We start from the raw sequence: 15,438 nt of genomic DNA on the forward strand, positions 1-15,438 counted from the left end.
AGGGTTTCCTGCCTGCTTACGCAAGCATTTAGGCAGTCATCTAGTCTTGATAAATAGAGGTGTTGTAGGGACCGCATTTAGTCTCCATTTTAGATTTCCCTTTTAACTTAACATCTTTTTTGAGAGGTGATTTTACATGTTTTTCTTTAACACGAGATTGTGAAACATGCTTTTATTCTTGGTAGGCATTGTTGCACTGTAATCTGCTAGGACTACACAATGAGAACATGATGCTATATTTTTTGTGCTCATAGGAGACAACTCTTTCTCTCCAGACAAACTAAAGATGGTGTTCTGCACCTCTGGCACAGTAGGATTAGGATATTTTAAGGACCACTTCATGCTGAGGTTATAATGGAACTGCTGTGTGCTGTGACTGAGATACTGCCCTGCTGACTCCAACCTTCATCCTGAGAAGGAAGACAGCCTGTACTTAAATGGGTGCATTTGTGAATGCACTGAGACCAGCTACCTAATACATAATACCAAGGTATGTGGGTTAGATCATCCCACCAGGTCTGGCAGAAGGGTACTCCTGCTATGTTCTTTTTAGCATATAGGTATTAGTGACAGATAGGAGTAACATTAGTAACATTAGAAACAATTAACATGGTTGAATGGTTTGTATTTTTCACCATTCTAATAATGCTTACTACAACAATGTGTCTTATGTGCATAATCATCACAGCTCATGTTTTATTTACAAGAATAAAAGCTTTTCAATAAATAGTTGAAATTTTATTTTTGTATTTTTCTTGTTGAAACCTTGGACATGCAAATGTAATGAATGAACAGGTTTAATCTGTTTCCACTAATTCCTTGAGAATTAGAGTGGTCATGTTTGAGGTTACCATCTATTACCCTGAGAGGTTAGGGGTTTAGATGTGGTACTGTGAGCTAGCCTAATAAACCAACATTTACTGATGATATAAGTAGACGAAGTCTACGTATTGTGAAGTTTTTGTTGACATAATACTCAGCCCTTCTAAATTCTTAGGAACCATATAACAAAGGTCTTCGGGGCTTTTCCTTTTTAGGCTGCTTTTTGTGATGTCCGACTAACTGTAGCTTATCCGATTGAAGGCTTTAATTAAGTCTGGCAAAGGAGTTAGGTAGATATTGAATAGAAAGGGGGAGATGATGAATACCTGGCCGACCCACAGATCAGGGTGTGAAGGGCTGAATTAAGATGTGACAGAATACCAGGCTTTACCTGTTTTTGAGGTAGAAGGCAATCCATTTTAGTGTATTGTTGAGTGTGTTGCGATGGTGTAGTAATAGCACATCAAAAGCTTCTGATCAGTCCAGGAGCAGTAGAGCAGAAACACTGTTCTTGTCAACAGTTAGTTGCAGGTTGGCACATAAGGATATGATAACAGAGTCTGTATTACAGCCAGGTCTGAATCAGCACTATAAATCCAACAAGTGGGTGTCTGTCTCAGTGAAATTGGAGACTTGGGCAAAGGCTGACCTTTCAAACAATTTTACCAGGAATGGCTCAAGGTAAATTGGCCTGTAGTTTGCTGAACTACATGAGTTAAGACTTTTGTTTTTTCGAAGTGGTCTATTGTAGAACATCTTTAGCTCAGATGGGAAGCATCCTAAATGTAAGTATTTATTGTAAGGCTACGTCTGTGGCATACGTTGTCAGAAGGATACCTTTAAATATTTTTTTTTGGGGGGGCAGGGTCTAATGCCTAACACACTGGTCAGCTTGCCTTTACAAGTCTACAGAATTCGCCTTTGCGGAGATTTATTGTGTTGAAAAGGGCTGTTTACGTTGTGCTTTTTTTTTTAGGTGGTCTGCTAGCTTTCCCATTTTTGAGACAAAATTGATGCAAATTAAATTGCAGAAGGTTTGAGAGAACGTGATCTCGGAGTTGTAGCACGCTAGGTTGGAAAAATCTGCCATGATGTTGTGTAATTTCTTCAATAGGGTGTGTGCATCTTTTCCACGTGGAGCTGTGTTGTGTTCTCATAATTCTGACTACTGTTTTGTAGGCTTCAAAAGATCGCACAAAAACAGAAAAATCAGCAAAAGCCAGTATTTTTCTTTTATGAAATAACAATATAAACTGAGAGTACAAAGAGAAATAAGTACATAAGTATTTTTCTGTGTCTAATCCAGTGGTTCGTAACCTGTGGTCCTAGGAACCCGGAGGGTCCGCGAGGCCTACTCGGAGGGTCCGAAACGCTATTACCAAATTAAATAACATTAAAATTAATACATTAAAATTAATTAAGTATACATGAAGCAAAATTGACAATGGGAAAACGTTTTCTATATTTGATTGCGAATTAAACAAAATGTTTCAATAGTTGTATTTTTCTGTATTGTTTTGAACGTTCATGTCGTACGTGAGTTAACGCACGAGGCCGGAGGGACAGAGCTAGTCTGTCTTCTATGTTTAGACGCCTCATGACGCCACGACCAATCTGTAACGAGGACGGTCGTGACGTCAGGGGGCGGCGCGGCGGAAAGGCAGAGGCGCGAAGAAAGCGCGGTGTTGCGGCCGGCCGGCTGCTCGTGGGCCTTATTTCTTGTGGCAAGAATAAAAGATATTAACATGAAATCTGCCTCCTTCGCATCCTTCATACTTGCCACTACAAATGGCGACGAGGGTCACAGCTTCTACCAAGGCCCACGAGTGTAGCCCACCTTACCTGGTGTTTCGGGAGGCCAGTGGAAAGCGCTGATATCTCTTCACTGGGACTACGTGCAACCCCTAAGGCGCTGATGCTGCGGTCTCCACACGATTGACTTCGACGACTCCTACCGTTCTGCGCAGCCCAGTAGCCTCCCGCTTTCCGGCCATGTCGCAGACAGGTCATATCTGCGTACCTCCTCTCTTCCTGGACTCTCCCAGTAAGCCATGCATGAAGTGGAAAGGATGGCTGCGCGCATTTGAGAACTATATTATCTCAATTGATGGTCAGGGGTATAGCCCCGAACGGAAAAAGTCGTTGCTATTCGGACTGTTGGGGAAGGCTGGACAAGAGGTTTTCGATAGCCTGCCGGTATACGTGAATCCCCATGGAGCCACAGCTCCGCTGAATGAGTACCAGGAGGCTGTGCGGCGGCTTGAGCTGCAGTATGCAGAGGAGTGCAACATCATGGTGGGGCGCCATAAATTCGCACTGCGGAAACAAGAGGAAGGAGAGACTATCGAGGAATATATTGCATGTCTACGTGTCCTAGCTCAAGATTGTGAATTTGCAGTGATGACTGATACGTACATTAGAGACCAGGTGGTGTTCTACTGCCATTCAAAGAAAGTGCAGGAACGTTTGCTTTCATGCAGGAATCCTTCGCTGAAGGACGTAATTGCCATTGCAAAGGCAGTGGAACGCTCCATGGTATCTTCCAAGGAACTGGCGAACACTAGTCAGGCTTCAAATGTGTTCTATGTACAGGACAGCCGTAAACATGTGCCCGGAAATTCAGAAAGGGCAGCGAGTGATAGAGGGGGAGGCAGGAGGCAGCTCGTCTGTTATAGATGTGGGTCAAAAGATCACTTAGCGGATAGCAGGGCCTGCCCTGCCGTGCACAAAAGCTGTTCTAAATGCAGGAAGTTGGGCCACTTTGCGGCAGTATGCAAAGCAAAAAAATATAATACGGGCATGAAAGTGAGCTCAGTAAGCGAGAATGATACTGATGCGGATGCGGACATGGTGTTGTCCATTGATGGTGAGGACGGTAGAGTGAAGGGTCCCATTGGCTCCGTCATGATTGGTGTGATAAAATTGCCATTTACGGCTGATTCTGGTTCCCCCCTTACCCTGATCTCTGATAGGACATTTGATTCGAAGTGGCAAGATGTACGACTGCACGAGACGGATGTGAGTCCAAAGGCCTTCGGGGAACACGACATAGTGATGAAAGGTTACTTCTGGGACTCCCTCACCTTTCGAGGGCGCACTGTGAGAACAAAGATATATGTGGCTGAAAATGGGAGGAGCCTTGTAGGATGGAAGGACCTGGCGAAGCTAGGTGTGATGCTAGTCCCTGGGGCGGAAGATCCCATAGTTCTGAGAGATAACTGGGTCAATTATGTGCAGCCTGATGATTTACATGATGGATTAGCTGAGGTCCTCGAAATGTTTGACTCCGTTTTTGAAAACAAGGTAGGGTGCGTAAGAGGATTTGTGCATGCTATACGGCTAAAAAAGGGTGCCCTACCCATAAAACACAAAGTCAGAACAATTCCTCTTTCAGTAAGGGGGGAGCTTAAGGCTGTTCTTGATAAGCTGAAAAGGGAAGGAGTAATAGAGGAAGCAGGTGCATCAGAATGGGTGTCCGCAATCGTGGTGTCCAAGAAGAAGAGGACAGGGGACATTCGGTTGTGTGTAGACCTGCGATCACTGAACAGAAATATCCTGGTGAACTGCCATCCACTGCCCAACATTCAGGAGATATTGTCGGCCACAGCAGGATCGAAGTTTTTCACCCTGATAGACCTGAAGTCTGCATACCACCAAGTATGTCTCACGGAGGAATCCAAGGAACTTACCACCTTTATTACCCCGTTTGGAGCATACAGGTACATCCGTCTTCCATTCGGCCTTGCATCGGCCTCGGGCGTCTTTCAAAAGCTAATGGACCTCCTCTTCTGCGATATGAAGGGGGTTGAAGCATTTCAGGACGACATTCTGATACACACGGAAGACGAGAAGGGGCACTTAGAACTGCTGCGCAGAGTGTTGGAGGTGCTACAAAAAAGGGGGATGACAGTCCCCAAAGACAAGTGCAAATTCATGAAAAACAAGATAGAATACTTAGGGCACGTGCTTACCCCTAATGGCATCGCGACGAAAGATGATTTAGTGAGGGCCATACGAGATGCCCCTTGCCCAGGAGACAAAGACACCTTGCGATCGTTCCTGGGACTCAGCGAATACTATTCCAAGTTCATGCAAGGATACGCAACCACTGTGGAGCCTCTAAGGAAACTGCTACGGAAGAACGAAAAGTATACGTGGACACAAGAACAAAGCGCTGCCTTCGAATCCGTCAAGCAGGCAATCGCCGCGGCCCCAGTATTACGACCGTACAACAAGGACCTCCGGAATGTAATCACGGTTGACGCCAGTGCCAAGGGAATCGGTGCAGTATTTTGCCAATTCCAAGGGAAGAAGGAGAACACTGTTGCATTCATATCGCGGTCATTGAGCGAAGCAGAGAAGCACTACAGCACCATCGAGCGGGAGACGCTCACGTGCGTCTGGGCCGTGGAGAAACTGAGAAAATATTTGTGGGGCAGGGAGTTCGAATTAGTCACCGACCACAAACCCTTGATATACATGATGGACGGTGAAGGACGTGGCAATGGCAAAGCCAGCTCTAGGCTCCTACGTCTACTGTCTAAGTTGCAAGAATATCACTTCACCGTCAGACACATCAAAGGGGGCCTCAACTGCAGGGCGGATTGCCTATCTCGCATACCGATCCCGGACGAGGAGAATGATTCCCTGGACGACACGGAGTGCGTTGTGGCAATGGTTGACGCAACAGCCATGTGCGAGGGATCCATATCAGAGGAAGAATGGTTGACGGCTCAGGAGAAGGACGGGACTATGCGGAGGGTGATGGACCACATGAAGGCTCATTGGCCCCCTATCCGGAACTTGCACGGGGCACTCAGAAGTTTCCAACAGATTAGTCCCGAACTCACCATCGAAGGCGGCTTTGTGAAGAGACACGAGCTGTTTGTACCTCCGGAAAGCTTAAGAGACAAGCTAATCAGGATTGCCCATAAAGGCCACCCGGGCAATACCGCTACAAAGAATCTCCTCAAGCAGTACTACTGGTGGCCAGGGATGTGCAGCGATGTCAGCAGATTCACTGATCGGTGTGGACTGTGCTTAAGGGCCGATAAGCACTGGAAGACGACAAAAGGAGAGTTGCAGCTGGTGGACATACCTGCCGGCCCGTGGAACAAGATTGCCATTGATTTTGCGGGCCCATTTACAAGGCTACCTGACGAGTGTAGACATCTCATCGTCCTTACGGATTACTTCTCCAAATGGATTCACTACAAGTTCGTCAGGGAAGTTACCACTGAACGAGTGATCAAGGCATTGACGAAAATTTTCGCGATTGAGGGACAGCCGAAGATCATGGTGTCGGACAACGGCACCCAGTTAGTGTCCAGGCGGATGACGGATTTTCTGTCCAGGTTGGGGATTAAGCAAGAGAAAACCCCGCTGTACAGCCCGAAGAGCAATGGGCAGGTTGAGCGTATGAATAGATTCCTCAAAGAGGGCGTGCAACAGGCGATCGCTCCCAACATGAATGTGAAAGCGTTTCTGGCGGACAAGGTGAACACTTTCCACAACACGCCCAGTGAGGTTACTGGACACACTCCGTTTTATTTGATGAGAGGGAGAAGATGCATGAGTGAGCTTACCCCCAAATTGAATAAGTGGTATGACATGAACCGGGAAATTGAGGCAGAATCTGATGAGAGATTGAGAGTCAAAGCAAGAATAGTGGCCAAACAGGAAAACAATAAGAGGTACGCTGACATGGTGAATAGAGCCAAAACTAAAAATATAGCGCAAGGGGATTGGGTATTGGTGAAGAAACCCAACAGGGTGATGAAGGGGGAGTCTGTGTTTCAAACCCCGGTGCGTGTGCAAGGAGTGACAAGAGGGGCAGTCTGCCTGGAAGGAGCGGGGTGGCGGAGCAAGGACGACATAGTTAGGCTCAAGGCTGGGCAAGAGAAAATCATCATGAAAGATGTCCGTGTGGATGGGGCCGAAGGCACGGATGATGTTGATGAGTGGCAAACTCACGAAGCCAGGGATGTAGTCATTGATGAGGAGGAATGTGTGAATACGCCTTCCAGGCCAGGAATAAGTGGACAGGCGAGTGCGGAGCGATGCGAGAAGGCATGGCGTGGCTTGACGGCTGCCTCAGGACAGAATGGCTGCAGGCCCGAATCTGTGGAGAGCGACAGTCACAATGTAATGGGGTCAAGCCTAGAGGATGCGTGCGCCGTCAAGGCGAATTCACTTCAGTATGTTACTCCGAGCAGGCCAATTAGGCGTATCCGAGCACCCAAGAGGTTCGAAGATTTTGTTATGAGGTGAAGTTCCTTAAGTTTCTTGTTCTGTTGAAAAGGGAGATGTCGTACGTGAGTTAACGCACGAGGCCGGAGGGACAGAGCTAGTCTGTCTTCTATGTTTAGACGCCTCATGACGCCACGACCAATCTGTAACGAGGACGGTCGTGACGTCAGGGGGCGGCGCGGCGGAAAGGCAGAGGCGCGAAGAAAGCGCGGTGTTGCGGCCGGCCGGCTGCTCGTGGGCCTTATTTCTTGTGGCAAGAATAAAAGATATTAACATGAAATCTGCCTCCTTCGCATCCTTCATACTTGCCACTACAGTTCAATTCATAGAAACTGCTTAGGCAAATAATGGCTCAGTTGGGGTCCCTGATTTCCAGTAGTGATTCAGTGGGGGTCCACATAAATTAAGAGGTTCAGAACCACTGACCTGAGTTATTTCTAAATGATTAAAGCAAACAAATGCACAATTGCCATGTTAAAAAGAATGGAGATTTTACACAGAATCATATTAAAATAAAACACTTTTCCGGAATCTTAAAACACATACACATTTTCCTGAGACAGGTGATGGCTATACCTCAGAAATCCTTTCAAATACCCCGGTCGTAGTTGCCACAAGTCCTGCTTACCATTATTAAGTGTTCAGTCACATAAAGTGTCAGGGTCAGTAGTTGCCTCACTCGTATTCCATGAAGGTAATCGCTTTATATTTTTAGATAAAATGAATAATCTAAAAATGTATAAACCCTTCCTCTCTGTGTATGTCAAGAAGAAAGTAAGCATATGTGCTCTCAGTGAGGAGAGGAGAAAGACTGACCAAGTACAGACGTCGTGTGAGCGAAAGGCGCACAGTCTATTTTCAAGGGTCGGGTTGACAATTGTGTGCATAATTTAAAGAGAACAAAGCCGGGTTCAGAAAAAGGGAGATCGTGGTCCCAGCTCCAAAGGCGTGGGCGGACTGGCAGGCACAGCCCCGCCCCCTGCCACTACCCACCCTTCCTGACACCGGGGTTAGATTATGGTGTTAAGAGGTGGTGTTTTGACGGTTTGTACTCCACCCCACCTAGGCGCGGTTGGCTCTGGGAAAGAAAAGACCATATGTCCACTATACCTCCGCCAACAGGCTGTCTTCCAGATCGTTAGTAGCCCCGGGTTGGTGGAATTGGCTATCAGGCGGGCATTTTCGTACAGGCAATGACAGGTGGGCGGCGCAAAGACGAAATGACAATGAGTGGCGCGCGCCCTCGAGTGTATGTAAACAGCACGTCTGAACTGAATAGTTGAGCGCATGGGCGGAGTCATGTCTTGAAAAGGGAGGGGGGGCTCAAAGGTCAGGCAATGAGTTCACAGCTCTGCTCAAGTCTCAGGAAAAAGCGTAAGCAATAAAGCGTACAATTTATATTGTTTGATATAAGGCAACTGAATCAATCATGCCTTAGAGCATTATATTGTATTTATTACAAGCCTGGTTTGATCATGGCCGCCGCCCCGCCCATAAGCGCGCGGCCGCGCTCTGGAAGTCCCGAGGTAAACTGACACCGGCTCTGTGTTCGCGCGCCTCAGAAGGAGACAGCGAGCGCGCGCGGACGACCTGGCCGGATTGTAGTTGAGCTCGTGCGCTTCTTCCGGGGATCCCCGTGCGTCACGCGTTCCAGGTGCAGTGCAGGCCGGGATGAGTAGCCGATGACAGCGCTAGACCGGGGCATCCCCATTGCGACACCGAACCCGCTAATGCAGCTCACAGGGCTGTTCTAACACCCCGGGACTGGAGTCCCTTTACTAACCGTGCCCTCATGTCTCACGCCGCCCCCATGGAGACCAGGAAGTTCACCCGGGCGTTGAGCAAACCGGGCACCGCGGCCGAGCTGCGGCAGAGCGTGTCCGAGGTGGTGCGGAGCTCAGTGCTGCTGGTGAGTGCACTCTTCTCCCAACTGCCCATTAGCTTCAGCGCACCAGTGGAGGGTGTAACTTAGTACGCTTGCTTTGAAATGGACACGCTGTTTTTTTGCATTTAGCAGGACTTGCCACCCCCCAAAACACTGCTGTTGAGTCTGGATTGCCACCCCTGCCAGGCCCCTTGCCTTGTTCCCCACCAGACCCCTTACCTGTCCCCCACCACCTTGTCCCTCACCAGACCCCTTACCTTGTCCAATGACTGTCCACTACTATGAATGAAATGTATCCACACAAACTCTTGTCCCGTGTAAGCATGGAATGCTCTCGTGCCTATACTATATTGCCACAGCACGCCTCAGTACTTGCCCGAACTATCATTTCCTTTTCTCCCTTACTATACGTGTATTGTCTTTTTGATCTTTGCCTGGACTGTACTTCCGTAACGTGCTTGCTTTGTACATGGGCTCCCACCCCCCTTGCACTTGTTGATGAATTGCCACCACTTTCCCTATACGGACCGCCTACTGCAACCACTTGCGAGGCACATAGACTGTACCACACACTGACTGTGTCTTCTCAAAACCACCTGGATTGTGTTTTGACTCTGCTGCCCCACGTCGTCTTGCACTGTGCATAAACGTACCCCTTCCTCGCCTTGCTCAGTGTATTGTCTTCTTTTACTACAGACTACTCGACAGCAGAGTGCCCAGTTTTAATAAAGTGTACAACTTTGCTGTGTGCATTAGTGAAGCATGCATGGCCTTTTTTCAGTGGTCCCAGTGCTTTAAATGGGCCGGTACTGTCTGGTACGGAGTGCCGGCACTTTTTTATTTGGAGAGGGAGAGTACCTTCACTTCTCAAGAAAAGCGTAATACTTTTTACTGGAGAGTACCAGCAATTCTCAGTAACAAGCAGGTACTCCGTAACAGAGTACCTGCACTTTTATTTTTCCATTTCAAGCACTGGTCCTGGTATATTCATGTTCAAAGTATGTGTTTCCAATATATACAATCTTATTGCTAGTATATGACAAATGTGAATTTATTTTTTCATAGCATGGCCCTGCTACCAGAACTTTTTTACTCGAGAACATTGATAGCATGGTTTGCAACAATCCAAGTTTAAGACTTTGCGTTGTTAGTAATGCCTGTCACTTTTTTCGCTAGAAAACATAGACGTAGTTACTAATATGAACTGAATTCTGATTAGACTCCTAAAACCCGCATTTGCTAACCTCTGGGGGGTCAATGTAATGTCTATTATCTCTTTCCAAGACTAGCATCAGTTATCAATTTACATGTTTATTGGATGTTGCTTGTCATGCCTATTAGTGCACCCTCTAGCAATTGTATCTGATCCTAAAGTACTCCGAGACTACCTAATTTGTGTTTACTAGTGTTTTGCAAGAACTATAGTAAAATACACACAGGAAAGATGAACAGTCAGTCAAGCTCAGAAACCAACTTGGATTCAACGGCTTTGGCCATAAAAAGGTCAAAAGTGCCTTACACTCTTCTAGTGATAGGAGATGATTTATTTTGGACGTTTCAAATTGTTATATTGAGGGGCTGGCTCTGATTATTGAAGGAAGTGCTTTGCATTGGGGTGGGAAAAAGGAGGGAGAATGACGAAAATCTTTGTCGCAGAGTGCGGTTTGGGAGAGGTAAGTAGATTTTGATTGGAAGACTGCAGGTTGTAGCGTGAGCAGGTGGAATAAACTTGCATATTTTATCCCCATCTGGCAAGCTGAAGGTGGAGACAGCTCTGCAGGGCTTGAGCTTTAAATCTTGTGGGTTGCACATATATCAAATTCTTGGTTTAAGTCATGTCACAGAATTAAATTGTGGGTTTCTTTGTTCCACTTGGACAGTGTTGCATATTGTTTGGAAGCAAAGCATTTTAAATTGAAAACTAAATAAACCATGGTTATCCATAGGAATGTAACTGGTAACATATTTGTGATGCATATTATTAAAAACTATTGGTAACAAATATTCCAAAATAAATATGAGTGTTATATTACAGAGCTGGCCATTGGTGGGGATGATGTGTGGATTCCTCTTTGGGGATGGCCAGCATGCAACTCTGTGAGGCCAAGGAGGTGGGCCTTTAGGGTAAACTTCAATACCTAAAGTTCTGTGAGGGGAGCATTCCAGGAGAAGGTTCCATTATGTCAGAATAGGGGACAATTTGATAGACATATGGCTATTTAGTGTTGTCTACTACATTGAAGATGACAATGGGGCATTTTTGAAAAATCCTATATCTGGCTTACAGCTGGCTTGTTGGCAGTAGAAACTGGTCGATGTTTAATGCTTTGCGGTGCAACATGGCACAGATACGTTGTATAAATTCTCCATTTATTCATCCATTGATTCATTTGACTGAAACCCGCATGGCAGCAGTGATTGACACATTCATTTACTCTATGGCATTTTCCCGTTTTTTTGTTTTTGTCTTTTTTAAATACAAAGTGAGTACTAAGGCAGCTCGCAAGGTCTGTAAAATAAACTATTGGTTAGCTGTCCACACCCTAAATTATTTTTTCGAGCATCTTTTCTTTGCCGCTGAATAAAATGGACTTGCTTTATATTTTGTTTCACGGGCTCCAGTATTTGTAAGTCACCTGCAGGTGAATTGCACCTTTTGAGTGCAGTTCATGCTTAAGACATTTTAGACTGAAGAAAAGAGTGCCTATGCACAGAACTGGCAGTATTGGCCTGTGTAAAATACCTAAATGTCTGTTAGCAATATAGGATATTAAAGGACTTTCCTGAAGCTTGAAATGTCAGCTCTTCTTCAGCAGTACAGCAGTCTAATAGCTTAGCAAATGTCTGTGTTTTGGTCTCCCTGTCGACTGGCATTTTAGGAGAGACATGCGTTGGTCAATTTTGTTGTTTTCAATGACACAAGAGGACAAATCCAATACACAGAACTTTCAAAATTTCTAAGCTAAGACTTGTGATCTTCTTCAAAAGTTGAAAAATGCATTGCAAACCTTATTTATGTTCTGCAAATTATGTGAATTTGGGATCTGATAACTCAAAAGGTGTTTGTGCGCTTACCGTTACACCTGGAAATTACAAAGACCATCGATGTTGCCCATTTTCTGCCTGCTATTCCACAGGTCTTGCTTAGATTTTTTTCATTTTTATCTGCTTAAGCCCACCAAGCGTCTTTGGAACTTTCTTTTTTTTCATATGGTGTCGTTTTTTGATGCAAGACATTTTCAAGGGTGTAATCAAATACCTTTACTTAAGGAAAATGTTTTACTTTACTTATGAATCTCCCCAAATCACCCACCCCTAATATTATATGTTTCTTAACTCATATGTTTTCCTCAGGCTTACAATGCCTGGGTATGTGCTGCTTCTAGGCAGAAGAGGTAGTAGACAGTTGTCTTATTTGTATTGCCTCTAGGGCTTGAGGTATTAGGGACACGTACGTTTCTTTTTTATTTTTTAATTTTTTAACTGTGGCCATAGTAGATTTCACTACTATATTGAATAGCTAAGTATTGGTCTTGTCCTTGGCTCCTGCTTCATGTTCAGAGTTGCACTTGCTAGTGTGTGTAGTCATGGAGACCCTTTGCTTTTGGAATGGTAGTTTCCTCCTCGCAATCCCCTCTGGGGTCTACTGGCTGAGTGAAGGATAGAGAGGTAGAGTATTGCCTGGGTGCATGTGACGTATGTAACAGATTTCAGTGGAGGGTGTGCAGGGGGTCCCACTTTGATGTGCGAAAGTCTATAGGTGAGAGTGCTTCTCCTGGTTATTCCTAGACAATAGGGTGAATAGATGGATGAGGACCTGACCTGAAACTTCAGGTAGAGAAAAGACAATCTACCCTTTGCACAGCATCAGTGGCATAGTAAGCAGTAGCAACAAACAGTCAGGTAGAGAGGGGCATTGGTGAGAAAAGGATTTGTTCCCTCTAACTAGGAGAAGTGGTTTATGCAATAGTCAACCATGTCTGCACCGGAGGTGCACCTACAGTCCTTTTCAAGATTTGACCCAGAATTGTACTCTTACGCACAGTGTTAGTCCATTTGACACTCCGAGATGATGTGCATAGGTGGCATGGATCCTGAGTGGATGGTGGTGAACATAGGCATGGTGTAGAAAGCAAGACCCTACTACAAGTGAACTGGTGGTACTATGCTGTTTCTCTGTGGAGTTTAGATAAAGGATCCCATGCTCAACTGCATGTGGACTGTCAGCAAGATGGTTAGGGGGGTCTGCAATGGAATCTTTAGAGGGTGGCAACTAGGCAGTCTCTCTGCTATAACACCAGTAACAAAGATCTTGATTGGTGACATAAAGCTGCAACAGAAGTATAAAAAAAAGGAAAAACATTAACTAGGGAGGAGTATTTCTTCCAAAATTCATAGGTTATATGATGCAGTTCTAGAAAGCCTGAAGACCCCCTAACAGTCTATGATCCTCAGTGAGTGGCACTGAGTCCCTGTCAGGGTTAATGATTTGTCTCTTCTTGGATGCCAGATACGTTACTCTCTGGGTGCCCTCTCCCAGTGGGCGCCCAGAGCGAAACTTGAAACTGAGCATAATAAACCCTGTAGAGCAGAATACTTTTCTGGGGTTCAAATAATCACAGTATATCTACATAGCGTAGTGGTCCCAATGGTCTCAGCAGAATACAATTATAAACCCATTGTCCTAGTCCTACCTCTGCCTTGCCTATGGGTTATTACTATTATTATTTTTTAGAAGGACCAATAACCATACCTAAGTCTCACAGCTAAATGATTAGCATACCACTACGCTATATAGCTATATTGTGATTATTTGAACCCCAGACCCCAAAAAATGGGCGATAATGTCAGCATGTTAACTGCAAAAATGTGCCCTGTAAGGCAGCTATGTAGTCTTACCTCTTTTCCCAGCTCACCCTAATGTATTGCAACTCGTATGACATCACAAGTGACGTTCTGTTTGACACCACCAATCACAGCATGATCTATATAAACCATATACGAAGTGAAATGTGTGCGTTTTTTTTAATCCTGTATGCTCATTAGAGGCATGGCAATGGTGCTATGGGCCCTAAAGCAAGGAAGGAAAATGTGTCCAAGACCCATATTTGGCTGGCAAAAGAGAGCCGTGATTTAGGCTCCTTGAAACCTGGACTCCCCTATGTCCTGGTTCTACTGCATCTGCTGCGCTAATGATGGCTTCGCTCTTAAATGTATATCATGTTGGTTGAGAATTTATGCTTCTTCCAAGGCTGGAAACTAGGTGGCCCACGTGGAAGGCCTGTGATGAAACCAGAGACATTTAGTTGCTGGTTTGTACTATAGTAAATATGTCAAAACATTGAGACCTGGTGATTATCCATACACATGCAGACGAAATTTCAAACCTGTTTCCAGTAGAAAGTGGAATTTCCGCTAATTCTGGGAGCAGTGCACTGGTGCCCCTTTGTGATTCCTCCTGAATATCACTATTATGAATGCTGAGCATTTTTGTAATGTTCTTTTATACCCTCCCGTTTGTGCAATCAAGGCTCCCACTAAACTCGCAGATCTTCTAGCGACAATGGCTTCACTCCAAAACTCAATTTTTGTATTATTTTTGCGCTGCATCGGTTTGTGCTAGTTCTTTGTTATTTCTTCTCACTGTCGGACTGTGGTTAAAAAATAGGCTCAGGTGCCAAAATAAAAGTGGCCCTCATTAGCTAACTGGTAGCTAATAAAAAAAGAAGTGGCCCACGTTTGCAAATCAGGCCAGTTGTGAATTTGTAAACACAACACGCTGTATGAGTATTTTGCAAGGTATGGCAGCTTGCATGCATTTGTGTTTGATGGAGGCAATGCTTGTGATAATTTGGGGGAATCTACAGTAAAAACCGGCCTACGTGGCCATAAATGTGGCCCACAAGCTGCTAAACAACCAGCCCACAGACTGATCTGTCAGACCAGCCCATCAGACACCTTATAGACCAATCTGGCCCTCTTTCTGGTCTGCTCCTTGCAGTGGTGTCTGCATAAGTTATACAGTGATCACTATCAGTCGAGTTTTCGTCAAGCATAAACAATACTTCCCTGAAGATGTAATTGTTATTGTATTTATATAGATGTGTGCTTTTTGCTTTACAAAATATCGACAGCCCACTCTTCTAGTTAGCGTCGGCGAAGGAACACTGAGAACTAAACTAAACCACGCAACGGTGGGTCGTGATCTTTTTGGAACTGACTTTACCCAAGATCTTTTGATTTTAATAAAATTATATTCACTGAAAAAAAAACAAAGGTGGCAGTGATGTAATCGATAAGGGAATAAGATTTTAGCTTACATTAAAAAAAAAACTAGAAAGTCGATGAAAAAAAGTCAAAGGTTTAAGTGGCATAATAGGCGTAGAAATAAAAAAGAAAGCCAACATTTAAGAATGAAAAAACACTCATTCACCTGTTATAGATTACCGTGCTAACTATATCTTGTGCCCCCAGTATGCATT

General features: G+C 45.0%; 1 protein-coding gene across 2 annotated transcripts in view; it reads left to right on the forward strand.

The window, feature by feature from the left end:
* Positions 1 to 8,638: 8,638 nt before the first annotated feature.
* The window catches only part of DOCK9 (dedicator of cytokinesis 9), a 989,328-nt gene continuing 982,528 nt past the window's right edge, over positions 8,639 to 15,438 (forward strand). For both annotated transcript variants that reach the window (XM_069205169.1, XM_069205175.1), the window contains exon 1: positions 8,639 to 8,980. In XM_069205169.1, coding sequence (XP_069061270.1) covers positions 8,864 to 8,980 — 117 coding nt within the window. In that variant the 5' untranslated portion in view covers positions 8,639 to 8,863. The remainder of the gene's footprint in view (positions 8,981 to 15,438) is intronic.

Source organism: Pleurodeles waltl, chromosome 8 (assembly GCF_031143425.1).
Source record: "Pleurodeles waltl isolate 20211129_DDA chromosome 8, aPleWal1.hap1.20221129, whole genome shotgun sequence".
Classification (NCBI taxonomy): Eukaryota; Metazoa; Chordata; class Amphibia; order Caudata; family Salamandridae; genus Pleurodeles; species Pleurodeles waltl.